Source organism: Diadema setosum, chromosome 18, assembly GCF_964275005.1.
Source record: "Diadema setosum chromosome 18, eeDiaSeto1, whole genome shotgun sequence".
Lineage (NCBI taxonomy): Eukaryota > Metazoa > Echinodermata > Echinoidea > Diadematoida > Diadematidae > Diadema > Diadema setosum.
In genome coordinates this window covers 30,980,290-31,007,826 of record NC_092702.1, presented here as the reverse complement: position 1 = coordinate 31,007,826, position 27,537 = coordinate 30,980,290, and the positions used below count along the sequence as shown (strand labels likewise).

General features: G+C 37.8%; 1 protein-coding gene across 1 annotated transcript in view; it reads left to right on the top strand.

The window, feature by feature from the left end:
* The window catches only part of LOC140241449 (uncharacterized), a 31,392-nt gene extending 4,558 nt beyond the window's left edge, over positions 1-26,834 (top strand). The window contains exons 6-23 of the mRNA XM_072321178.1: positions 1,698-1,870; positions 2,136-2,293; positions 3,487-3,665; positions 4,836-4,883; positions 9,890-10,079; positions 10,405-10,523; positions 11,193-11,303; positions 12,773-12,901; positions 13,568-13,725; positions 18,961-19,081; positions 19,344-19,529; positions 20,139-20,381; positions 21,064-21,090; positions 21,930-22,040; positions 23,372-23,488; positions 24,222-24,382; positions 24,703-24,716; positions 26,552-26,834. Of these exons, the coding sequence (XP_072177279.1) occupies positions 1,698-1,870; positions 2,136-2,293; positions 3,487-3,665; positions 4,836-4,883; positions 9,890-10,079; positions 10,405-10,523; positions 11,193-11,303; positions 12,773-12,901; positions 13,568-13,725; positions 18,961-19,081; positions 19,344-19,529; positions 20,139-20,381; positions 21,064-21,090; positions 21,930-22,040; positions 23,372-23,488; positions 24,222-24,382; positions 24,703-24,716; positions 26,552-26,834 (2,528 nt within the window). The remainder of the gene's footprint in view (positions 1-1,697; positions 1,871-2,135; positions 2,294-3,486; positions 3,666-4,835; positions 4,884-9,889; positions 10,080-10,404; positions 10,524-11,192; positions 11,304-12,772; positions 12,902-13,567; positions 13,726-18,960; positions 19,082-19,343; positions 19,530-20,138; positions 20,382-21,063; positions 21,091-21,929; positions 22,041-23,371; positions 23,489-24,221; positions 24,383-24,702; positions 24,717-26,551) is intronic.
* The last annotated feature ends 703 nt before the right edge of the window (positions 26,835-27,537 follow it).

Genomic DNA, 27,537 nt, shown 5'->3' with positions numbered 1-27,537 from the left:
AGGTTCTATAATGTACAAACCATTGTTGGTCGTAAAGGAGTCTACGCCAAGACTAGTACATGCACCACTCCACCTGCAGTGCAGTGGTGCATGTATTAGTCTTGGCGCACGCAGACTCCCTTACGACCAACAAGGGTTTGTGCCTGCAAACTAGACTGTTGCTTCCGCATATTCTCGTAGTGTAGCGAAAACTCCCTAGTAGCTGTGTATAGATCACGCGAGGACGCAACCTCTACAAAGCAAAATGGCGCCCCCATAGGATCATTGTATCGAGTAGCTCTCTGCTGTGTGAATTTGAGATGACGCAAAAATGGCCCGGAACCGACAGTGAAAATTCAAACTCACACGACGCGAGGACGATTTTTATAAGCGAATGTTAGCATGCGCAATAAGTTTTTTTCTCTCTCTCTTAAAGGTAGGGAATCCCATTTGCATGCCTTAAATGAAGAGTTGTATAAATACAGTGGTATGTTGAAGAGACTATCATTTTAGAAACTCCCATAAAGTATTGAAAGTGGAAGGTAACATTTAGTACATTTTTATTGACCGTTAGATTTTGAATTGAATTTTTTTCGGGGCTCACCGTAAATTCCAGTACATTACTAGGCTACCTTTGCAGACCCATGCACTGCATGTGTATCCATCATGTATATTTTGTGGAGAAAATTCATCAAAACTTACAAACATTTTTATATACATTCTTGCCACACACTCTATATGTTATTTCATCAGCTCTTATACTTTTAGATTTGTGTTTATAGATAAAAAATACAGAAGACTGCAACAAAAAGGCTTAAGTGTGGCTGACACACAGAACTACTGAGTAGTTGAGTTTTGTGCATTATTCAAATTGTAGATAACTGTTAACTTCCAAATTTCTCAGCAGTGGCCTAAACAAGTCCCCTGAGGTTCATATTTAATGTTTTGCTGCATTTTGGGAGGTCTGTAGAAGGTATTCCCTACCTTTAAAGGTAGGGAATCCCATTTGCATGCCTTAAATGAAGAGTTGTATAAATACAGTGGTATGTTGAAGAGAATATCATTTTAGAAACTCCCATAAAGTATTGAAAGTGGAAGGTGACATTTAGTACATTTTTTTGACGGTTAGATTTTGAATTGAATTGTTTTCGGGGCTCACCGTAAATTCCAGTACATTACTAGGCTACCTTTGCAGACCCATGTACTGCATGTGTGTCCATCATGTATATTTTGTGAAGAAAGTTCATCAACACTTACAAACATTTCTATATACATTCTTACCACACACTCTATATGTTATTACATCAGCTCTTGTACTTTTAGATTTGTGTTTATCGATCACAAATACAGCACTGTACAGAAGAATGCAACAAAAAGGCTTAAGTGTGGCTGACACACAGAACTACTGAGTAGTTGAGTTTTGTGCATTATTCAAATTTTAGATAACTGTTGACTTCCAAATGTCTAAGCTGTGGCCTAAGCAAGTCCCCTGCGGTTCATATTTAATGTTTTGCTGCATTTTGGGAGGTCTGTAAAAGGTATCCCCTACCTTTAAGAGCTGCAATTTCTAGGCTATTGGCGGAGAATAGAAAATGGACCATAAAAAATACCTGTTTCTTCGGACGGTTTGCCCAGGCACCTATCTGGTCATTCTCCATTTCCGACTCAGGTCAAGAATAAAACTCCTTAATGATGACACTTCTTTAATGTGTGCACAGATTGGCAATTGGTTTTCAAGACATTCAAAGGGTCCTCCCTGAACGCATACAACCTGTACACCGGGTTGGATACGTACAACGACGGCTCGACGACGGCCAACATACTGACGGACACGTCGGAGTCGTACAAGAGCTCGGCTGTCAACAGCTATGACAGCAGCGACATCGAAGAGGTCAGTGGGTTTTCCGCCTCCTTGCTTTGCCATTTCCAAATAGCTGGGTGAAATTCATTTCCAAAAATGCTTCCCTGCTCGTTTTGTGAAAAGACAGAATGTGTCATAAACTCATCACATTTTGAGCTCAGTCAGTGTTGAGTTTTGCAGTATAGGTAAACTAGAAGAGCCAATTTAAAAAGAAGTTTGAGCCTCACGATTGTGACGTCATAATAGCACAATTTTGTGCGTCATCTCTCCCTCTCTCTAACACATTTTACACCAGGTAAAATTCGCCTTCTATTCAAGCGGAGTGGAGATGATGAGTTTCACCTTCACTACGTCGGGCACGAGTCACACAAGTTGGTACGCCACGGCCTACCTCACCTACGCACCTTACACCGACATTTGGTCCGAGTCCAAGAACTACGAGTCTATGGCGGGGTAAGACATGAGAACTTCGCACCTGTTTGACACTTGTTGACATCATCGATTGATAATATGGGGATAATACTTGCCGATCACGTGGCTATTCGAAGGGAGTCCTTATTGTGAATACGTCCACGCATAAGTCCGAATCGGGAGTCTGGGGCAATTATCCCCTGGGCAATTACCCCGGACCCTTCCCTGACCCTAGCCCTAATCCCAATCCTGAACTTAAGCCTAACACTAAACCAAACTCTAACCCTAAACCTAACCCTAATCTTTACTCTAACCTTATCACTAACGAGTACTTAGCCGGGGAGTAATTGCCCTCGGGGGTAGTTGCCCTGATACGGATGAACATTATAATTGGTATAGTTGCCAATAATTAGACGGTGACTGACATAATGACACTGGAAGGGGGAGGTCTTTGAGGCTAAAAAAGTTTCATAAAATGAAGTTTGCCAACAGGAATTTCACTAGTCTGCCTAACCCAGCGAGTTTTAAACATTCTTAAAGGCACTCAGTCGTGGCGAGTGGTTTGTGCGGCATGGAGACGAACGCAACACGCTGCCACCCCCATTCTGTATCAAATGTAGTGACCCCGAATGAGAATAGCGCTGGCTCAATGGGTCAGCGAACAACACGCTAACCTACAAGAGCTCTATGCTACAAATCTCCTAACCCAAAATGGATGTCCGAGCGAGCCACGAGAGCTTCCGAATGGACGCACACTCTCAGTGCGCATGCGCATGAAGAGAGGCCAAAAGAGCCACGCGTCTTCTGGCCTCTCTCCTCCAATCACCGCAGCTCGCGGTGACAATGTTTGTGTATGATGTGTACACACACACGCACACACACACACACGTGTCTCAGTGGCAGCATTGTCCCACACGTTTACGGATATAGCACCAAGTCTGTCATTGCGCAATTGCATGCACAAACTTCGGTCGTTCGTAGTTTACGAACCATAAGGGATGGCAATCGGCTGCCTTTAAACGTGGGTGTAAAACATCAAAGTATGCGCACATGAATGTGTGTGTCTTGGGGGAGGGGGGAGGGGAGGTGGTGTGCCATGAAGTTAGGAAATAGTTATCAGATCCTTACGTAACATGAAACCCCATCATTTTGTTCGTATTATTTTGTGTTTACACATTAATTTGCAATGCTCCAAAAGCGTGATCTGATTAACCTCTTCTTCTTCGGATCGCCAGCGCGTCTGGTGGAAATCGTCGCTTCTACATGAATCGAAGCTACGGTGGATGCAACGTCGACAACGGCTGGGTCGTAGTCGTCGACCACGGAAGCAACTACAACTGTACTTGGGATGGATATTACTCCACACCGTATTTCATATACAGCACTTCATCCACGTATACGGTGTGGGAGTCAGGTAAATTGATTTAATAATGATGCTTTTACCATTGGGCTGTCATGACTTTAATAACTAGTCTCTAAATGTAGATTGTCCCCCTTGTGCGTCTCCTGCTTAAAGGTAGGGAATCCCATTTGCATGCCTTAAATGAAGAGTTGTATAAATGCAGTGGTATGTTGAAGAGAGTATCATTTTAGAAACTCCCATAAAGTATTGAAAGTGGAAGGTAACATTTAGTACATTTTTATTGACCGTTAGATTTTGAATTGAATTTTTTTCGGGGCTCACCGTAAATTCCAGTACATTACTAGGCTACCTTTGCAGACCCATGCACTGCATGTGTATCCATCATGTATATTTTGTGAAGAAAGTTCATCAAAACTTACAAGCATTTCTATATACTTTCTTGCCACACACTCTATATGTTATCACATCAGCTCTTATACTTTTAGATTTGTGTTTATAGATAAAAAATACAGAAGACTGCAACAAAAAGGCTTAAGTGTGGCTGACACACAGAACTACTGAGTAGTTGAGTTTTGTGCATTATTCAAATTGTAGATAACTGTTGACTTCCAAAATTCTCAGCAGTGGCCTAAACAAGTCCCCTGAGGTTCATATTTAATGTTTTGCTGCATTTTGGGAGGTCTGTAAAAGGTATTCCCTACCTTTAAGACCATACTTGTGAACGTTTATTACCAATGAAAGTACTTTTCAGTATTGCTGTATGGGTAGCAAATAGGTGCAATAATGTAACATACAGAGTAGTATTTTCAATTTAGTTCACACTGAATTATGTGGTTCTACACATGTGAACAATCCTAGACTGTACAAACAGTGCAATTTCATTTAGGAGAAATGATACATGCATTCATGTACAAAAGATGTAACTTGTACAAACAATTAGTCAAAGTTCTAAATTTTCAAAAGTTTTTTTTTCAAAGTCACGGAGCAGTCTTAGTTATTTTTTTTCCGTACCCATCGTATCCACAGTCTATCTGCTTTCAAAAGTCAGTTTAATTTGATTTAGTTCAATTCAACTTCTATTTCTAAATAGAATATCACAATTTAGAACAGAAGTAATGCATGACATATTTCGTGAACATCTCAATTTAAATGAAAAAAAAAAACCCGAACCATTCTCATGTCACAATGTCGAATTAATTTCGGTACATTTTCTTTTGTCAGGGAGTCGAGGGTTTCCAGATGTGTTTGCAATCTTCTATAAATATTACGGTAAGTAACGACATTGTGCGAGAAATACCGACTTCTTACACAATTATAGTAACCTTGGTGATGTATGATTGCAATCCTGGAATATCAAACTTTGAATGAAATGACGAAAGCAAAGTCCCACGATCTTTCTTATGATCACCTTTGTTGATGAAAAGCTCATATACGTCCCCTCAAACCCTTATTCAATCGTGAATGTTTCATTCATTTTTCTTGAGACAAAGTTCAAAGTTTATTTTCACTTTTTTTTTCCAACAGAATGTACAAGAAACAATATGATATAAGTTTGACATGCGAGTCGTTGATAATATACACAGTCAGACAGGGATAACAACATGTTCATGTCTACGTGTTCAGTACAAAAAGAAACATACACTCTATTTATACACTCTGTGCAAAAAAAAGTGGAGGTACCCACTCAAAAGACTATGCTTGTAACATGTGGGTACCTCTGAGGGAAAGAGGGGAAGTAAAGGGGGTGAAAACTTACAACAACAAAGAGTGCGGGAAACTGGGAAAGTCGGAAATAGAAAAACAAAAGAAAGAAAAAGAAAGACAGAAAGAAAGAAAGAAAAAAGAAAAAAGAAAGCAAAAGTGTGAAAAAGGGGAACAGAAAATAGGGAGAAGAGGAAGGGAGAGAGAAAGAGAGAGAAAAAAACCTAAATTATTTTGATGCATACACCAAGGGGCGAAGCCCACAGAGACAAATAGCCACGCGTTTTCGAGAGTGAAACAGTGTTGAGCTGCTTTCCAGCGGAACACACTGTAACCGTGAGTGCACGTATGGAATACAAAAATACTAAACGCGGTAAAAAATGGTCGATGCCTCAAGAGAACGCAGCCTATGGTGAAAGAAGAGGAGAAAATGTCGTGCTTACGAAATACATTACAGAATTATATTTATTCGGTTGCATTATAAGACTTCAGAAGAAAAATCTTCAATCTCTTTTTAAAGAATTCAATGACGGTGCATTTTTTATGTCCATGGGAAGGGAGTTCCAGAATCTTGAACCTACATAAATGAAAGTCTGTTGAGCAAGCACGGTTCTTAATAAAGGTAAATGAAATTCATTTGACTGTCTGGTTGGATATCCATGATATGTCCGGTTGCTCATGACCATGGAGTTAAAGATAAAAGGAAGGCAGCTATTATCATAAGTATACATAAATTGCCCGAGTTGAAACAAAAATAAATCTTTAATTTTCAGAATCTTATTATCAAAAAACAAAGGATCTGTATGAGAATATGGAACGGTGTTACAAATAATGCGAAGAGCCTTCTTTTGTAGCAGTAAAACCGTATCCAATAATATTTGATGAGTGTTTCCCCATACTAAAATTCCATAATTTAAATAGGGTAATATCAAAGATGAATACAATGTAAACAACGAATATTGAGGTATAGACAATTTTAGTCTATTAATAACACCTATGGTACTTGAAATTTTCTCACCGACATTATCAATATGAAATTTCCAGGGAAGTTTATTATCGACTGTAATTCCGAGAAACTTGGTATGGGAAACACTTTCAAAAACAGCATCACCAAAACAAATATCCATATTCAAATAATTCTAAAGTATTACTGAAAAGCATATGTTGTTTTTTTTTATATTTAAAGACAACTTATTTGCTCGTATCCACTCACATAATTTTTTTGAACTCTGAATTAACTGTCTGCACTAGGGTATTTGGGTCTTCATGTGAATAAAATACATTTGAATCGTCGGCAAAAAGTATGAAAGATAACACATCGGAAGAAACACAAAAATCATTAATGTAAACAATAAACTACCTTATGGGACGCCACACTTAAATTCTCTCATATCAGAGTCATGATTGTTTAAAAATAAAAAACATTCTGTTTGCGATCAGTTAAATAACTCCTGAACCACTCCAAGGCCTTCCCGCGTGTACCATAATGAGACAACTTGTATAGTAAAATATCATGATTTATAGTGTCGAAGGCCTTGGAGAAGTCCAGGAAGATACCAATCAAATGAGAGTGATTATCTAAAGCATGTGCTACTTTATCAAAAAAATTTAACAAAGCGTGATAGGTGCTATGCTTTTCTCGGAACCCAAACTGCGAATTTGTAAAAACACCATACATTTTCAGAAAATTCAACGTTCTTTTATAAATAATTTTCTTTAAAATCTTGGACAAACAAGATAATGAGAAATAGGCCTATATTTATTTATATCTAACTTATCTCATTTCTCATATATAGGAATAACTTTAGCTTCTTTCATTTGTTCTAGAAACACACCCGTTGACATTGACAAATTAAATATATGTGCCAGAGGATCCGCAACAGAAGATATAACACCTTTTAATGTCATATTGCTTATGTCATCATAACCTGAACTTTTTTTTTGTTTTTCAAGCCTGATACAATATCAATAACCTCATATCTAGTGGTAGGAGTAAAAGATATTGAATGCATATTATACTGATTTAAAAAATCAGAGAAATGTTTATTAGTATCAGGAATTTGTTGAGCGATGTTTTCTCCAATTGTTGTAAAATATGTATTAAAAATACTTGCAATATCCGCAGAATCATCAATAATTTCATCATTAAATCTTATTTTCGATATACCAAACTTTTCATTTGATACATTCATTGCTTGTTTTAATACATTCCATGTACTTTTTATATCACATCTATATCTTTCTAATTACTTATAATAATATTTTTTCTTTTCAATACGTATTATCTTAAAGGACAAGTTCACCTTTATAGACATGTGGGTTGAGTGAATGCAGCAATATTAGTAAAACACATCAATGAGAGTTTGAGGAAAATCGGTCAATCCGTTCAAGAGTTATGAATTTTTGAAGTTTCTGCTCAGTCACGGCTGGATGAGAAAACTACTATAGCTTGTGATGTCATATGAGTACATCTATATAAAGAAAGTATAAAGAATATTCAAGATATTCTCACTTTTCTCACACAATAAAAGAACACTCGACTTCTCTCTTTCAGAAGTCAGGGGGAATAATATTACCCCTAACATAAGTCAGTAACCATTCGAGGAAATGTGCACTTTATTCAAAAAGTCAAGTTTTGTTAAATTCTCTTTTTATTTTCCTTATATCGTTGTACGCATGTGACATCATACACTGTAGTAGTCTTCTCCTCCAGCAGTGATTGCACAGATATCTTAAAAATTCATAACTTTTGAACGGATTGTCGGATTTTCCCCAAACTTTCACTGATGTGTTCTACTAACATTGTTGTCTTCACTCAATCCACATGTATATGAAGGTGAACTTGTCCTTTAATAAAGGTATTCTTATACGAGGTATATTTCAATCGTGCTTGTTCAGTTTTTTTTTTTCATTTTAAATACAAGTTTATAAAATAATTTATTTTTTTTTTCTATCTATCGAACGTAAAATGGACTTCGAAATCCAAGGAAGCTTTGGTGTTGTTTTATAACTCCCTCGTTTATCCTTTCTTTTAGGGATGTAAATATCCAAATGATTATTAAAAATGTCCAAAGAATTATTCAAAGCCAAATCAATGTCATCAGTATCAAACATATAATCCCAACTGAGATAATCTAAAGAAGCACAAAAGGAAGACAAGTTTTCTTGGGTTGCCCTACGCCTCAAAAATGGTTCGGATGAACTATTGCTAATATGATTGAATTTAAAAAGTCCTCATAAAAAATGCACGTTTGTTAGAAACTTCTCTTTCTAAGGGATCAGATTCAGGCGTAGTTGGTCTGAATAAATCAAAGAACTCATCGTCTAACATAGAATGAAAAGGTACATCTATTCCGTCATCCATTCTGGATTGAGACATTACTGACTAGGTATATTATCCGCGCCATTGATGAAACCAAACAGGATACTGCGGAATAAAAGCAAATGCAAGGTAGAATAGTGGGCAGCGATCATGCGTGACTGTGCTCTTTGTATTCATGCGGACTGTATAACAAGGCTAGTTGGCTGTTAACGAGAAATGAAGTGCTGATAGTGTAATAGAAAATTATATGATATAAGAAACAATGAATAGACAGCATGTAGAACGTGGCTAATGTCTCAGTAGGCACAACAGAATGCACAACAATAACAGGAGTGAAACGAGTTGGCCAGTGAATAACTTCATTCTGTCACCAAACGATGAGTATATCCAGCATCTGACAAGTGGTGAAGGGAAATCCAGTCAAAAAGGGAACCGTAGTCTTTCCCTGACACAATTAACATGATTAACCCATCGGAACTGTCTTTTTGAAATGTTAAGTTTTATTTCATTTCATTATCTGTTTAACAATTCATTTGTTATCCCCCCCCCCCCAAAAAAAAAAAAGAATCCCCGACAAACCACTGTATTCAGTGTTAAGGAACAACGGCTCTTGTACATGTTGTATGGAGGAAAAAGATCCAAACATGCCAAGAGAGGGAACCGATTATCTGATCTTGACTTAATGTAAATTTGTACAGTGTGCATTAATATCGGAATGATGTTCTACCAGTCGCCAGTACGATAATTGTGGTAACTATAATCTTTGTTAACAATACTGACATGAAGATCGCCTTCTTCACTGCCTGAATCTCTATTATCATTCAGAAAACTGCGCTGCGCTAAATTATGGTGATACGTTCCCCTCCAATGAGAACTCCTGCGAGCAGTTTTATTCATCATCCAGGGATATACTTCTGGTGCGGAAAAAAAAGAAAACCCAACATGGTCATATATTACAAAACACTGCTTATTCAGCAGGCTCAGAGGTTCCTGCCAAAACATTTACAATTACATTGGTAGATACCCATGTCTTTCCCATCTGATTCAGGGTAAAGGGAACATTGAAAAGGACTTGCAAATATTAACCTAAGTTGATAGAGATCGAGCTCCACGTACTGACGTAATTGTATTGTAATTTATGTCATGCGAAAATAGACCAAGAAAGGGAAATGAGGCATACCACGTCATACAAACCACAATATGGACGAGTTCCAAAAGATTCACGGAATGTGTGATTCGGTTCACATTCTAGACGACGGTACGGACGACACGACGATATGCGACAGCGGTTGGACCCGCAACGGGAACGCGTGTTACCAGTTGGTCGAGACCGCCGTCGACTACACCATGGCCCTCGCTAACTGCCGCTTCCTCAATGACTACGGAGATCTAGTCAGCGTCATGGACCAGAACGAAAACGACTTTATCCTCACTCTTTCGAGGTTTGTTATTCAAAGTGAACACAAACACAACCATCCAACTCTAAACATACCTAGGCAATGATGTCATTCCATTTGTCATAAACAGAGCAAGAAAAAAAAAAACACGTACAGTGTATATCTACCTAATCATATAAATACAATAGGCCGATCACTGCGGGTTTTTTTTATCTGCATTATGAGAAAGAGAGAAAGAGAAAGAGAAAGAGAGAGAGTGAGAGAGAGAGAGAGAGAGAGAGTGTGTGTGTGTGTGTGTGTGTGATGTTTATTTTTCTTCATGTTTGGTTTATTTTCGTTAACTTAAGTGTATCTTGTATTTTTGTGTCAGGCACACATTTGAGACCAACGCCTATTGGATAGGTTTCAACGATCTCACAGAGGAAGGTACGTGGGAGTGGACGGATGGGACACCAGAGGCCTACACCAACTGGAATTCTGGCGAGCCGTGTAAGTGTAAAGAGCCTTCTTCAACAAGGCGATATGGTTACAAACTACTGTTCACTAAGTCTCGCCATGAAGGATTTATGCAGGTAGATTGAGAAATAAATGATTGAGCCCATTGACTTGAAAGAGAGGTCCATGGCGTTTTGTTTTTTTCTAGACATGTTATTCGGAATAAAGAAATATATGAAGCTGTGCGCAATACACGCCCCTCGCTCGTGCAGTATTTTAGCAGTATCTGTAGCTTACACGTGTAGTCATCAAGCATTCTACAAGCATTGAATGAGCCCAATCTGATGTTCCACTAACATTTCCAACTGTCGACCAATTTTTGCCGCATGTCTCACCTCATACATCTCTAAAAACGTTTAGCGGCAGTTTGTAATGTATCCCACACGATCATGATACACCACAATTATTTTGGTACGATAGGATTATTACTGTGACACTTCACCAAATTATATTGATATGAATTGCTTCGTATTGGTTTGATCACAGAAGTACGGGAACATTATAATTGATTTTTTTTTTCTTTTTAATATGCTATATTGTTTTCCTTTCATGAGATAATATTCCTTGACATCAATGGACAGTAAAGGATCATGTAAACTCATGATGCCCGTTGAAAACTCTTTATGACGTAGCAATGATTTTTATTGTCCAAATGTTTCTCAGCTGGAGGGACGGAGCACTGTGGGGTCTTGAGATGGAGTGAAGATGGATCTTGGAATGATGCAAGTTGCTCGTCTACCTACGGGTACATCTGCAAGTACCCGCTGAACATGGGTAGGAAATGCGCCACCTGTCTTTGGGACCTTGCGTTGACGGATTTTAAGGGTTTATGAGTAAATTGGCAGGTTTTTGTTTTTCTATTTCGTAGTTTTATAAATACACTGTAGTCACTGGTTCCACTTAGTCTTTCCGCGACACAAGACACACAATTGAATTCAGAGCTGCTGAATTGATATGGAAAAGATGTTACTTTCGGCAGCAAATCATCCACGGAGTTGAAGGGTAAAAGAACTTAAACTCTGATCTTTTCAAAATACTGTGCCGCCTGAGGGATAAGATGTGGATTTCACAATTTAGAGGCTTGGAATAATTGGTCAACCGGAATTTGTAGTGGTAAATCACTAGAATGAGGCTTATATGAAACATTATACATTTGTTTTGTAACTAATGAAATGCTAGCAATTAATATAATGATTTAATAGATAATGAATATGAACATCAAGATAAGTATATACAGCATCAAGCTAGAGAAATTCGAGTACAGTTTCTGAGGTGCTGCCGTGGTTCAGTAGATGACCGTCACTACTCTAAATAATGTGAGACTCCGTGTTGAATGCAATGTCCCTTATGATGGATAAGGTACCTCATTGTCATTGCGTGTCGTCCTCCAGACGGGACTAAAGTAGTTGGTTCCGTGGTAACTTGAGCATAAGCATGAAAATGGTTCCAAAATAAAGCCGAACACACATTTGGGGAATGATGAAAGTTTGCTACGTAGCCTTACTGAGTAGGAGTAAAGTTTTGTTTTCGTTTTTATTCTTGTTCCATATTCCACATTTCGTACAAGTTTTATATTCCATTTGATTTCAGAAGAAAAAAAATGCTAAACACAACAGTCAATTTGAAACAAAATTGCACAATAAATGTGTAAAGGACAAGTGATGTGTAATTATGAGAAACCTATCAAAAGCAAAGCTTGAAGGATGTAGGTTCCATCTAAGCGTTTACTACAATATGTCAATGACAAAAAAACAACAAAAACATGCAAGAATACAAGAATACAAGTTGTGATAACGATGTGTATTTATATATGTGTCATAACGAAGGGTCGTCTGGATAGTATAAATAGTGATTGATGCTGCTTTTAAAGTGTCATATATTAAAAGGCAATGGTAACATAACTCAGCTGGATGTTCACATGCTTTATGGTGCTGCCTTTCGATTACTTTGTTTCATGATTTTCATTTGTTTCATTTATAGCGAGACACAAAGAGTTTTTGTACAGATCATATCTCTTTACGCCGAAAGTAATAAAATTTCAAGACATCTGAGAAAGCATGAACATCGGCTATCCATGAAATACTAAGGGCTGTCCACAAGTATGCGTTTGAATGAATATGCCTTTGATGTGCGAGATACCACTTTCACTTGAGATTGAACAAGAAAAAATAAGGCGGCAAATTAAGTTCTGTGCAAGCCTTATGAATGACCGCAATCGTCTGTCATTCTTGTACGATCTTTAGTTTCATGCGCCGAATGGAAACGGAAGGGTTATACCTCCAGTGGATACTACACCATAGACCCTGACGGAAGGAACAACGGTGTGGACCCCTTCAGAGTCTACTGCGACATGTCATCCGACGGAAACACGGGTACGTTCTCAACAAAGAAAAGAGTTACAGGGAAGAATGGAAGACCTGCAGGAATGTTGTACGAAATTAACATTATTGTATCTATTGCAACTGATAAAAAAATTGTCCTTCTGTAAGGCATGGATTATTTAGTGTATCCTAATTATGTATATGCCCATGCTTTTATTTTTATCGTGGCTGCTGGTATACCACCAAATGATCGAAGAAGGGTAATTTGTCAATCAGTTGCAATCAAAAACAACTCGACGCAAGAATTCAATAATATGAGTAACGTTATTATGACTTATGCCATTGGGACCGTTGGACATAATACGTTGCAATGGGCAAACGAGCAGAATACCAGCGAGGTATTTTTTTTTTCTTCTCTCTCCTGGAAATATTGAATTAGAATAATTTCATTGATTAAAACATGCGAGTTTATCGACAAAGCTGCCTCCAAACATTATCTTAAAAATAAATGACAAGCTTGACTTGAAATATGTATCAGTCGAAAGATTAAAGGAGTGTAGGTTTAGCTTCTCCTGCAGAAAAAAAGCAACGACACAAAACGCCAATAAGATGTGTTTCAACTGAGAGATAATTTCGTACTTAATTATGCATTGACCGAGTTAGTCTCGGGACCAGACTGAACTGATTAATGAATGCTTTGTTGTCGTTTTCCTCAAGGTATCACCACCTTCACCCACAATGAGGCGTATCGATCAAGAATCTCTGGATACGAGAGTGCCTTGGGTTACTCTCGGTCGATTCGCTACGAAAAGCTCAGCACAGACCAAGTCACTACTGTCGCCGACATCAGCAATGAATGCTACCAGCACATTAAGGTATCACAAAGGCAAACATCAGCATTATTTTAGAATACTAAAGGCAAACATCAGTATTATTATTTATATTCAGGTGTCATGTGAAGTGTTGTGTGTGGTTGTGTGGAAGGATGTCGTGTTAATTTGTCTTATTTTCTGACTTTTGGACTGTGCTGGAGGATTTCACATCTACAGAAAGGATTCTGCATGTTTGAATAAGCTGTAAGTTGAACACCTGGAGATCCAAAACTTTATATTCTTGAGTGATATCCGATAGTTTTGTATGGTGTTCTCAAACTGTTGCGGCAAAGTATATCGTATAGTACCACAGGATCTTTTTGGAGTGGGGTGGATTTATTCTTTCTTACCAGCTCCCAGACCTTTATACTACAGTGCACACGTACGGGTCGGTGACCAGCATCTATCCCTCACAGGACACCTGACTTATTTGATATTCCGCAATCCTGTGTTCTCACCTTTGGTCTGAACAATGACCCGTCAAACAGCAGCATTAGTGAAGGAAATTCTTGAGGATAATACATTTCTAACAGCCATCAAAAATGCTGTTGCAGAGGCCATTGAAGTCAAAGTGAATGAACTCCTCCATCGCATGGAAAAACAGGAGGGCAAAGTCTTTGACCTGCAGTGCAAACTTGACAAGTGTGAAAAAGACCTTGATCAACTGAAGAAGGAGAGAGAAGGTGCAATGAATGAGATCAGCAAGCTCAAAACAAAACTGAATGACCAGGAGCAATACTCCCGAAGGAACTGTTTTCGTTTCTTTGGAGTCCCAGAGGCAGACAAAGAGAACACCAACGAGACAATATGCCACATCGCCAAGCAGATGCTTGGTGTGGATCTCCCGTCCAGCGCCATTGATCGCAGTCATCGGGTGCGACGAAGGAATCCTCATCAGGAAGGAATGCGCGGCAAGCCACGACCCATTATCGTCAAGCTGACTTCATACCAGCACCGCCAGGCCCTGCTGATGAACAGAAAGAAACTGAAGGAGAAAAAAACCGGGATCTCGATCCATGAAGACTTGACAGATGCAAATAGAGCATTGTTGTGGGATGCCTTCTCCAGGATAGGCAAGCCAAACAGCAAAATCGCCCATGCATAAGTGTGGATGGCAGAATCTGTGTGTCGATCAACACATCAAGTGGCGGTACTCTGAAGAAGCTGGTACACTCTAGAAGAGACTTGGATAGTTTGTGAAATCTTGCCAAAATGTGAAACGACGAACATGAATCGACACACAGTGTATTTATAATGTATGACATAAAAAAGGCCGCTTTTGGCTCTTTGGCAATAGATCTCCAGGTGTAATGTAATTTAATTTGATTTACTTTGATAAGTACTTTTTTTTTCTAGGCAAGCTTTTGCATACTTCAATACCCTTTTTTCTTCATAAGTCTACATCTACTTGCATTTTTTTCAGTTGATATTTGATATGCATGTGTGCAGTTTTATTTAATGTATTTTTGTGAATGTAATTATAACCCTGTGTATGTGTGTGTTTCCTTTGTCCAAATTGTGTGTTTTATAGGCAAACTGTATTAAATACCTCCAACTCAGATTGTGACGCGTGTATATTGAATGGTCATGAAGACGAAAGCATTTCCAGTGAATATATGACTCTTGATGATGTGAATTATATTCTTCCAAATGATTTTAACGACTTGATGAATAACATTTGTTCAGAAAACAACAATGTTTTGTCAATGGTACATTTCAATTGTAGAAGTGTGAATGAAAACTTCGATAACCTTTGCAGCATTATTGCTAGTGATTTCTTGCCAATTTTCATGTATAGCATTGTCAGAAACCTGGTTAACAGATGTCGACTCTATTTATATACCAAATTATAAGTTTTTTGGAAGTGGGAGAAATAATAAACGTGGGGGTGGGGTGTGTTGTCTGATAAGACAAGACTTACGGAGTAAACGGCGCAAAGATCTAGAAGTTTTTGATTCATGCATAGAAACCATACTCATACAAGTATCTTTTACAGCAGGTAATATTATTTTTGTTGTTGTTTGTAGGCTACCTGGGCAAAATATATATGACTTTTTATCTGCATTGGAAAAACCGCTAAGTGCAATAAGTTGTGAAAATAAACAGTGTTTTATTGTAGGTGATTTTAACATAGATCTTTTGGCCACCACTCAGCATGTCCATAGTTTTAGTGATCTTTTAACATCTTTTTCTTGTATACCACTGATTCTAAACCCGACAAGGATAACTCATGAGACGGCTACCCTCAGTGACAATATATTCACTAACAATGTTGAAAATATTCTAAACAGTGGTATTCTTGTAAATGATGTTAGTGATCATCTAAGAGTATTTGCAATTGTTAATCATCAAAAAGATAAATGTTCCCAATTTAAATGATGTAAACGTTTTGTAGATGACAATAGTATTAATAGATTTAATAGTTTTTTACAATCTGTAGAATGGAACAATAGTAAATGAAAGTAATGATGTTGACGGCAGATTTGATATTTTTATGACTAAACTGTCTATTGTTCATGATGAATATTTCCCTCAGAAAGAAGTATTGTATTAAAAAAACAGATGTAAATCCATAGTTTACAAAAGAATTGAAAAGAATTTGTACAGAAAAAAAAAAAACCATAATCGTAAATACATGAAGAACCCCACAGATTATAGGAAATCGGTTTATACCCAATACAGAAACATAGTTTCCCGTTGTATTCGTCAACAAAAGAAATATTATTATAAAAGCCGTTTTGATAAAGTACGTAAGAATATGAAAGGGACATGGCGTATAATAAATGATATTTTGAATAAAACAAGGGACAAAGTGCAATATATACATCTTCAACACAAAGACAAAGACATATCTGATCCTCAAGAAAATGATAATTTGTTTAATAATTACTTCAGGTTTATTGGGTCCGATATAGTAGATAAGATACCGAATACATCCATAAAATTCAGTGATTACTTCTGTTTTAGAAAGTCTTCTGCTTCTTTTTTCTTGAAACCTATAAAGCCAAAAGAATTATTTGATGTTGTTTTAACATTTCAAAACAACAAGAGTCCAGGCTGTGACAAATTTGATTCTTATGTGTTAAAGCAATCTATTCAAAATTTTGCCAAACCACTGTGCAGTATCCTTAATTAATCTCTTGAACAAGGTGTATTTCCAACATCATTAAAAGTTGCCAAAGTTATACCAATTTATAAGAAAGGTGATACTTCTAGTTTATCAAATTACAGACCAATCTCTATTTTATCTGTTTTTTCCAAGCTATTCGAAAAACTTGTACAGAAACGTCTTCTTTCTTATTTGTGTCATGCTAGGATTTTATATCCCAAACAATTTGGATTTAGACCTGGGTACTCAACGTATATGGCTCTTCTTGACTTTTGTGATAGCCATAGCATTGCACAGGCATTTGAGAAAAGGAGTTTGTTATTGGTGTCTTTTTAGATCTTTCTAAAGCATTCGATTGCATAAGCCATGATATTCTTTTACACAAATTAAGTTTTTATGGTGTTAGAGGTATCGCTTTAGAATGGTTCATATAAGTTATCTACAAAATCGTATAAAGCAGTATCTATATGTAAATGGCTATTCTTCTCCAACTCAAAACATTAGTGTTGGTGTGCCACAAAGCTATGTTTTAGGTCCGTTACTTTTTATATTGTACATAAATGATCTGCAGTATTCAAGTAATATTTTACACTCAGTTTTATATGCAGATGGTAGCAATCTATTTATCTCTGGCAATGATATCACCAGTACCTGTGCAATATTGAATAATGAATTAGCCAAAGTTCAAGATTGGTTTTTAGCAAACAAATTAAAGCTGAATATTGATAAGACATCATGGATATTTAAAACAAGAAACAAAGTGATAAAAGTTAATGATATTAATATTTGTATTGCAGGTATCAGCCTTCCCATTGTACATACAGTAAATTTTTTAGGAGTTACACTTGACGATCATCTGACATGGAAAAATCATGTTGAGGATGTATGTTTTAAAGTATCGAGGGCAATTGGAGCAATGAATAGAATAAGTGCAATAGTTCCTCCTGCCATACTCTTAAGTCTATATCATACCATGAACTTCCCTCATTTCATGTATTGCAATATCATCTGGGGGAAATGTGCTAAATCTCTTTTAAACCGTATTTATATTTTACAAAAACGTGCAATAAGAATTATTACCCATTTACAGCTCCAAGCTCACACAGGTCTCTTGTTTAAAAAGCTAGAATTGCTTTCTGTGTATGAAATTAATAAATTTGTTACCTGCACATTTGCATATTTCTATATCAACAACATCTTGCCACATTTCTTAGGCAACTGCTTCATTGAAAACAATACTCGTGTTGTATACAGTACTCGTCAAAATGATAAATTATACATTCCATTTTATAAATACAATGCTTCTAGACGTACTATAAGGTATGCTGGCCCACTTTTGTGGGATAACTTACCAGACAACATTAAAAGTACCATTAGTCTTTCGTCATTTAAAAGAAAGTATAAACAATTTCTTTTGATTTAGTAATCTCGTTTGACACACGCATGAATGACTTAGATAATATATTGCTTGCCTAATCACTTGTTTATTGTAATGTTTTGTCATCTGTATAGTCCAATGTATTCTGTAATGTTTTGTTCTGTGATAGTAATTAATAATTGTACCATTTTTAATTGTCAGGGATCAGCCTTTGAAAGGCCTTTATGGCCTATTGTTGATTCCCCCACGTGTGTATATTTATTGCATTGCATCTTGCATGATGTAAGTTGCGCTCATGTAATGTTTGTATGTCTTTTTATCTACCCTGTGGAAATAAATGAAATGAAATGAAAATGAAATTATAACAGTATATAACATGATGTGGAAAAAAACAAACCTGCGGATATTTTAAGTTTCTAAGTTCATAACAAACATCTTTTATTATTCTTGCCAAATACTGGGCTTTTATAAACACTTTGTTGCTGTCTGGTGGATGTGCCTTTAAGTAATAGCTATGAGAATTTCATGAATATTCATTACATCACATTCATTTTCTGCTCATGTGCAAAGTGAAACTAAGAAATTGCTTTATAGACTGTTTGTACGCGAGTTACCACGACTTTTCGCTAGTTTAACCCGCTTTCTGTGAGATTTGATAAATTTCATTAAAGATTATGCATGGTAAACCAAGTTCCCGCGAGCAATGGGGTAATCTCCTTCTTCTCTGTTACGTCACAACGACTTCCTGCAGTGGGAGTGCCACGGCTCCTATGTTTCGGGATACACTGCGTGGTACGACCGAGACGGAAATCGCAAGAACTACTGGGGTGGCGCCGGCGTGGATAGTGGCCAGTGTGCCTGCGGAACCGCAGGTAAATATTTGCAAATAAGACTGCGTCACTTTAAGACTGGTTTATTTCTACGCTCTATCTTTACCCCCTCTGTCAATAGCTGTCTGCATAATTCTGTAGATTCTATGTTATCATTAGTGTCAAAATTGTCATGTTCTGTGTACGTGTGATGAGAGTCGTCAGTATGCCGGCCAACACGATATCATCTATACCATACATCCAATTATCCGATATGTTTCCGGTGAAAACTCTCTGCTGTTTTCTTGCTATCATAATTTGGCAGGAACGTGCACAAACTCACAGGCTTGCAACTGCAACAACAACGATGCAACTTGGCGAACGGATGAGGGATATCTAACGGACAAGACAACCTTACCGGTGACCGAGATTCGGTTTGGTGATACCGGGGATGGTAGCGAAGAGGGTTACATAACCCTTGAACCCCTCTACTGCAAGGGCGACGAATCATGTAAGTCTGTGAAATTCATTCTCGGCCAAAATAATTTCAAAGATATTATCGATTGCTTGTTGTGTTCCCCCTGACTTCTTGTATTAAACATGCATTCTATATGCGTCAAATTTTAAGAGTATTGACTTTTTAAAGCACCTATCACCGAGACAAGAAGAAAAAAAGCAGTTTCTTTTTAACGATTGGTTGAATGAAATTTTTTTATCGACTGCACTGAACTTATCAATTTTACTAATACCGCTATTATACTGCTACAATTTCATTTGGCTGGCTTACATCATTTTGCAGCTGTTGTGTTTGTCGTTGGGATGAACTCTACAGGGTTGCAATGATATCATATATTGTTGCCCATTTCCATTTATTTTTGGAAACTTTCTTCAAAATTTGAGCTCTTGAACTTTCTAACACACGACGTTGTTTCGTAATAGAAAAAGAATATTACGTGAAGACGTGTTTGAATGAAATTCTTTGATAGAATGCTCGCGTTAGAAATTTAACGTCAGTTGATGTCTCAGTTATTCCAAGAGACCGTGCAGTGTATCTGAATCTGTTGTATCATCCATTTGGACAGTCTAACCATTACCTCTTTGATGAAATGCTCCTTCACAGTTCTGGTGACATCTCGAACGGACTTTATGCTGATAAAGAATGCGGCGATTTCAGGCTACAACAACGAAGTCGTGTCGGGCGTCACGCCAAACGACTGCGCAGCGGCTTGCGCATCTCGAACCACCTTTACCTGCCGATCGTTTGACTTCCAGCCATCCTCAAACACCTGTTGGTTGAGCGAAGAGAATGACCAGACTGTCAGCGCATCCACCTACTCCAACTACCACTTGTACATTCGCATTTGTAAGTATAATTGTTGCAGATGAAATCAGAGAGCGACGATTCTCTACCTATACGTGTGAATTAGGCAAAATTGAATATGCATCGTGTTTTATATACAGTCGAAGTAGGGATTATGACTGGACATTTACTTGATCATTTATTCGAAACTGTGGCAGTGTAGTCTACAGATTTATGATAAATTGTATGCAGCTCTGTAAGAATAATTTTGCACTGTGCACAAGTTTTCAAAACGTACATCAGTTTATCTTACATTTGTGTTCGCAACAGGTGAATTTAGCACCACCATACACACGAAATCCTATGAAACGGCATTTAATGTTGTCAATTTGTTGTTATGTTTCCACGATATTCCAATGCAGTTAATATCCCTCTTTATTCTTAAAAGATATTTGACTTTAGACCTGGGTTCCGTTTCATACATCTTGTTATCAGTAACAACTGCCATATTTCTATGACAAATTTGCTCTCAGCCAATCAGATGCAAGGATTTCGGTAGCTTATCATGCTTATATAAGCAACTATCGTAACTTGATATTGATAACAAGTTTTATGAAACGGGGCCGAGTTTACCAAACCGTTAATTCTAATATTGTTGCTCATTCTGATTACAAAAGTGTTGAGATTACGCTCATTCGTTTTCTCTTTCAGTGTTTCCTTTTTATTTCTTTTCCCTTTGCGACAGTTGATCGAAAAGAAGACCCAGTAGCAGGTAACGCAAAATGTAATCCGACATGTATGGAATATACCGACGCCATGATTCATATTCTGAATAATCCATGTATTGTTTATGGGCATTGAAACCACTAACCGAGTTCAACTGAACATGACATCTTCTCACTTTCCAGAACGGAGAATCACGAAGTGTTAATAACCGATTATGATAAGAACGACTCACACATTTTGTCATGATTGGATTCTGCTCAAAGGGAAGAAAGATTTGAGGAGATTGTGAAGCCATGTTGATATTGTGCTTCAAGCATAGAGCACTAGTATCTCGCTGTGGCTGAACAACTGATCAAACGTGTACCTCAGCTACACCTTTGAGCGATCAAATTGTGACTACTTTTCGTATCAGGCCAATAAAGGAACGCTCATCAAAATAACTGAATGTGATTATTTTGTCCAGAAAAGTTGTGCTGTAAATTGGTGTATCATCGGACTTTGATGAAACGAAATCATAGTGAACATATACAAATCTATCTTTTTTTCGATAAAATTCTTCAAGAAGACTTCTCTTTTCAATGCCAATCTGTGACTGAATTTTTTGTTGTAAAGTGCGGTGAAATCAGTCATTGACTGTGTAAGAGCGCCATATAAATGATCTGATCGTATTGTATTATATAATTTTATAGCGAATATAATATATTCTATTGAGGCAGAGACACAATCAAGAAAACTGGGAGAAGGAGGAGGACGTGACAGGCGCACGGAGATACAGATGGAAATGGAAAGAGTTTATGTTTTTGTTTCCGCACTTTGCGACACAATAATGTTTGCCATGCAGTGTTCCATCATAAGTAAATATGCTTCCATTGCTCCTCCTCACAGAGACAGACAACTGTAACAGTGGCTGGGCCGAATATAACTCAGCCTGCTACCTCCCCGTGAAGTATTCCCTTAGCTGGTACGACGCCGAAGTGTATTGCCAGGAGCAGGGAGGTAAGAACTTCTATTTCCAGGAACCCAGAAATAATTATTGATTTGCTCTTCAAATTATGGATGCACGTCACGAGACCGATACCCACCATGCTCACGAGTCATACAGCCCACGACAGCCCACGAGTTCGACATCAAGTATAATAGGCCCACAAGCTATACAGTCCATGAGTTCGACACTAGGCAAAAAGGGCTCACGTAGTATTGAACTCATGAGCTTTATTTGCCCAGTGTCGAACTCATGGGCCGTATGACTCGTGGGTTCGGGTCTCGTGGGATGTACCCAAATTATGACCTACAAGAGGATTTCAAATAACAGGCCCGTAACTAGGAAGGGGGGGGGGGTTCAGGGGGTTCGAACGAACCCCCCCCCCCCCCCCCCAGCTAGTGAGCAGGGTCCGCTTGAACAAAAAACAAAAAAGTGAAAATTTTTTCCCAAAGCTCCAAATACGACAGAAGAATGATTCTTAAAGATAAAACAACAACGAAAATAACCAAAATAAAAACAAAAACAAAAAGCCAGCATGACCCAAACTCGACTATTACGTCTCTTGCGCTTCTCCATATTTACTACCACACAGTGATCAAACTGGAAGAGGTGCTTGAAAACTTCAGCGACACAAATCCAAGAAGGATGATGCTGAAGTTGGTATAGATAATAGGTATAAGAACAAGGGCGCCGGAAGGGGGGGGGGGGCATGGGTGGCACTTGCCCCCCCCCCCCCATAAATTCTTTTTGGGCACTAAATTGTTCCATTATGTGTAATTTCCTGGAAATTTGCTTTTAAATGCTCTATAAATGTGACTTTTGTACTCTGTTTTTACAAGAAGAGGATTTCACACCATAACAATGTGCCCCCGTCGATCGAGATTTTGCCCCCCCCCCCCCCCCAAAAAAAAAAAGTGTTCCGCCGCGCTTGTATAGGCACGAAGATGATCAGAGACTTTCCTTCATGGCAGACAATGTGTCAAACCGAACTATTAAAGGTGAAGAATTGATTGTTTTTACGTTTGAAAATATACCTCTCCCAGAGTGAGACCCTATCCCGCTTGGTTGCTTAACTCCCTCAGAAAGGTCCACTATTTCCAATTTTGAACCCCCCCCCCAAAAAAAAAAAAAAAAAAATCCTAGTTTACGGGCCTGAATAAAGCACCACTTTTGAAGAGCTAAGTTTGCCTAAAAAGAAATTTATCTCAAACACATGCCAACCTAGTTGTGTGTGTTTTTAAAAAAGTCTCATATTGAACGAAAAAGTTATGAATTGTAAAAGTTTCTCTTTATTTCATTAGAAACGATGACTTTGCTTTTTCTTTCTTGTTCTTGCTCCCCCCAGGCCATCTTGTTACTCCGGCTGATGATGATGAATATGACTTTGCCAAGATAGTCATTCGCTGGTCTCTACCCACCGAAGACGTCTTCTGGATTGGTCTTAATGACATTGAGGAAGAAGGTTGGCAACAACAACAACAACAACAACAACAACAGCAACAGCAACAACAACAACAACAACAATGATGACGATAATGATAATAATAATAATAATAATAATAATAATAATAATAATAATAATAATAATAATAATGATAATAATAATAATATAACAACAACAACAGCGGCAGCAGCAGCAAAGTTAAAAGAACGAAAAGAAAACACGCTGGGTGGGGAGGATGGGGGGTATAAACCTCTACCAGACAAAGTGTTTTCACAATTTTGCACATGTATGGTTGTTGTGTTACCTTTGTAAAATGCCATGAAATTGCGTTTTACGAATAACAGTGCTATGAAAGGTTGTGCCCTGTCTCTATCGACTTTTTCTTGCAACAACCAAGATATAGTTATTACCTAATTGTAAAGATATATTATATCAACTCTTATGTTCTAAATTCTAATTATTAATGTCACTGAATCCATTTGCAAAGATTTGGAGCCACTCCGAGTGAGAAAATAATCAAGAATTGCTTCGTTGAAAATGTCCTTATTTCCTGATTGAACCCATAAGTTGATTTTACTGATATTAAAAACCAAGGTACGACTTGCTCGCATAAATATCCTAACATGTGTGTGTAGTTCAACTGAACCCAAAGCATGGTTGCTTAGAAGGATATCTTGAAGGATGCTTTGAATATGTATTGTATTGTGACATCATAATGTGACCGATTCCTCCCCGTCCCTCTCTAACTCAGGCACGTGGAAGGACCCCGAGGGTAATGACGTGACCTACCTGCGATGGCATAGCGGGGAACCAAACGGAGACGACTCGGAGAACGGCGTCGCCATGTATATCCATGCGGATAATGAATACATTGATACCAGCGTGGAAAATACGTACCCCGCTGTTTGTAAGGCAGCGGAACAGAGGAACATTTGAACATCTGTCAATTTGATATACTGGGTACAGATTTTTCAGAATTTATAGTGATTAGAATGAGGAATAAGATTACTTTTTTATTTAATTTATAACAAATCACGATAAATAAGGATAATGACATAGCACCTTCACATATTATTGCATGACTAGGTACTCGATGAAGCAGAACAAAAGAAGAAATCATTCATGAATTCTACACAGGTGAACTTGTCAAGCAAGTGGTATTTTAATGTAATTAAATTGCTACATTACTTGATTACGTGAGCCTCCTATGTCATCATCCTTGCTCATTGTAGCATGTCGATCTTTGGTTTGTATTGCTTCATCTGCTCAAGGACCACAATGAATTCCACAAACCTATACATGGCACTATCGATTTACGTACTACATGATGTGAAATTCTATAGATCATAATAGGCCTGCAGACGATGACCAAAAAGTGGCTTAAAAAAGGCTCAACTGGCAACTATCGTATAACAAGCAAATTTTAACTTTTAAAAAAAGTATACGTCCTCACAATATCCCACATGAAATTTACCCAGAAAATCTAATCGGGAACATGCTCCAATGACGTCATCAAAATGGCGTCTTAAGTGAGGACTGCAATTTTGCTAGCAATTTTGCTAGAGTAATTGTCGCTTCCCGTTATCCAAGTTTAAAGATTTAAATGTATGAACTTATATTTTGTAGGTCAGTGAACACGATGGATGCCTTTTCGAATTGGTCATACAGAAATAATTTACATAAAATGCAAATTAGTGGTAAATGTAAGAGTACATTCATAACAACAGTACTCACGTTGGCATAATGCACATTTTGCAGATGGGGACGCGGGGTTAAGGGGGTAACTTTGGGCGCCTCCCAAGGGGTCGCTTTAAATGTACACCCCATTTTACTCTATTGTAAAGCAATGCCTCCTGTATTGATTACATTGCATTTCTTGGAAACAAACGTGCCCTTGCAATAAAGGCACGACAGCATGTACGTTTGGAACAGATATATTCGCGTTATATGATAATATATGTTTTCTATATTGCCAAGAGGACAAAGGGCATTTGGGGGCACACGGCACAGGATCGCCCTTCAATAAGCACCCTCTTTATTATGTAGATCTTGTAAGGTAAATCTTCTTCTATCATTTCCAGACTTTTCATTGATGTAAGAGTGTATTTGCTGCATTGCCGGACCTACTTTTAAAACCATTCACGCTAGAACAACTGTATTTGCGTTGAATATCCGTATTTTGTAATAAAGGCCGTGAGCGTAGGTGTAAATGTAGACACCTCCCCACAGATTACCTTTGAATGTTCACCTTTTTGACAATGTAGTTATTGTAGAGCAATGCTTCCTCTAGTAATTGGTTACATTTTTCGATACAAAAGTGCCTTTGCTATAAGGCACGGTGGAATTTCGAAAACATATACGTTTGGAACATATATTCGCGTTATATATTATATGTTTTCTATATTGCCGTGAGGGTGGAGTATTTTTGGCACATCCCACAGGGTTGCCGTTTAATGCGCACCCTCTTCACTGTATAGATCTTGTAAAGTTAAGTCTCTTCTATCATTTCCATTACTTGTCATTGTTGAAAATTGTATTTGCTGTATTGCCGGGACTACAGTCGGTATGTTCACAAACTAATATAAGCACCATATTATCAAGATTTGTACATGGTAGTCAGGAGCAGTATCAACATTTTTTTCGCACGTCTTGAAACAGGGCTGTGGAAAGCTTCACTCCGTGTTCTTCAACTACTTTAGAAATTATATTATAATCAAAACAAAGAGAAGACAAGATATTGTCATCAGAATTTTAAAAACGGAGCAGACTTTAAAGTTACGGAATTTTAGAGCTTAACAGGTTTTAATAAACGCATGATATGGGGGGGGGGGGGTGCAAAGTTTTATATTTGTCCCCTCCCCGATTTACCTCTATGTGAGGTAGTCTTATCTCCTGCTATCTTTATTCGACTGTATCTAGAACTTTAATAAGTTCATAAAGATTTGTGATTCGAAATCCACAAAATGTACTATAGTTATGTATTCTGTACACAATTTGCCCCCAAAGATTCACATACATGCCCACTTTTAAAGTTTTTTGATTAATTTATTTCATTTGTTGACGTGCACCCCGTTACCATAGTTACATTCCAGTTGTCCGCGGTTCAAGAGAGAGGAATGCGGTATTCGTGATGCAAAACGGCTACAAGCTGGTGAACCACGTCCTCTACGAAGTGGAAGTGTACAAGATGTCGCAATGCACAAATTCCTGCACCAAAGACGACAATTGTTATTCGGTGAACTTTCATAGAAAGACACATGCATCACTCAAGCGCTGCGTCTTAAACAGTGAAACACATACCAATTATGATGCTGACTTTGTTCGTGACGATGAATATATTTACGGTAGCATTGATGGACTTTAAGTTACCGTATGAACCCACTTTCTGTTGCTTACACAGATGTGGCATTTTTTCACTTCTGCTTGCACCTTTGCACTTATGTAAAATTTAAACTGTAGTAATTTCATAAAAGATGTCACATAAGGCTTCGCATTGTATTAATCAATGTACATTATGAGCGAACTGGTGGAGTGAAGTACTTTGATAGATCCTAGGTCCGATGTCTCTATAATGGTTTAGTGGGAGTCGAGGTTCAATAGTTTTGAGCTGACCCTGAACTCGATCTGGGCACGTCAAAACTTCTCTTGCCGATGCAAAAAATGATTAACCACACCTAGGTACATCAGCCATATTAAAGATCGAGTAATCTTCATACAACCGAAGAGATTTCTTAGTCATGTTATGACGAGAAAATTGACATGTTATTGCGGTATAGGTGGAGATTGTGCTCAGCTAATTGTCCATCCTTCGTCTCTTATTGTTCAATTGATTTCACTGGCACGTAACAATATCAAACATAAATCATTATGGATCTCCATAACTTTTTCTGAATCTAAGTAACTCTCATCGCAGAAATCTTCCCCCATGCAGCTGTAATACATGTCTTGACCAGGAGATCTAGACAGTGTTGTCCAATTTAAGACAAATAAAGTCCAGAATTGATAGCCTTCCAGTCGACATTCAATTTCGATCAATCTGGTAAACGTAAGGTATATTGCCTGACATG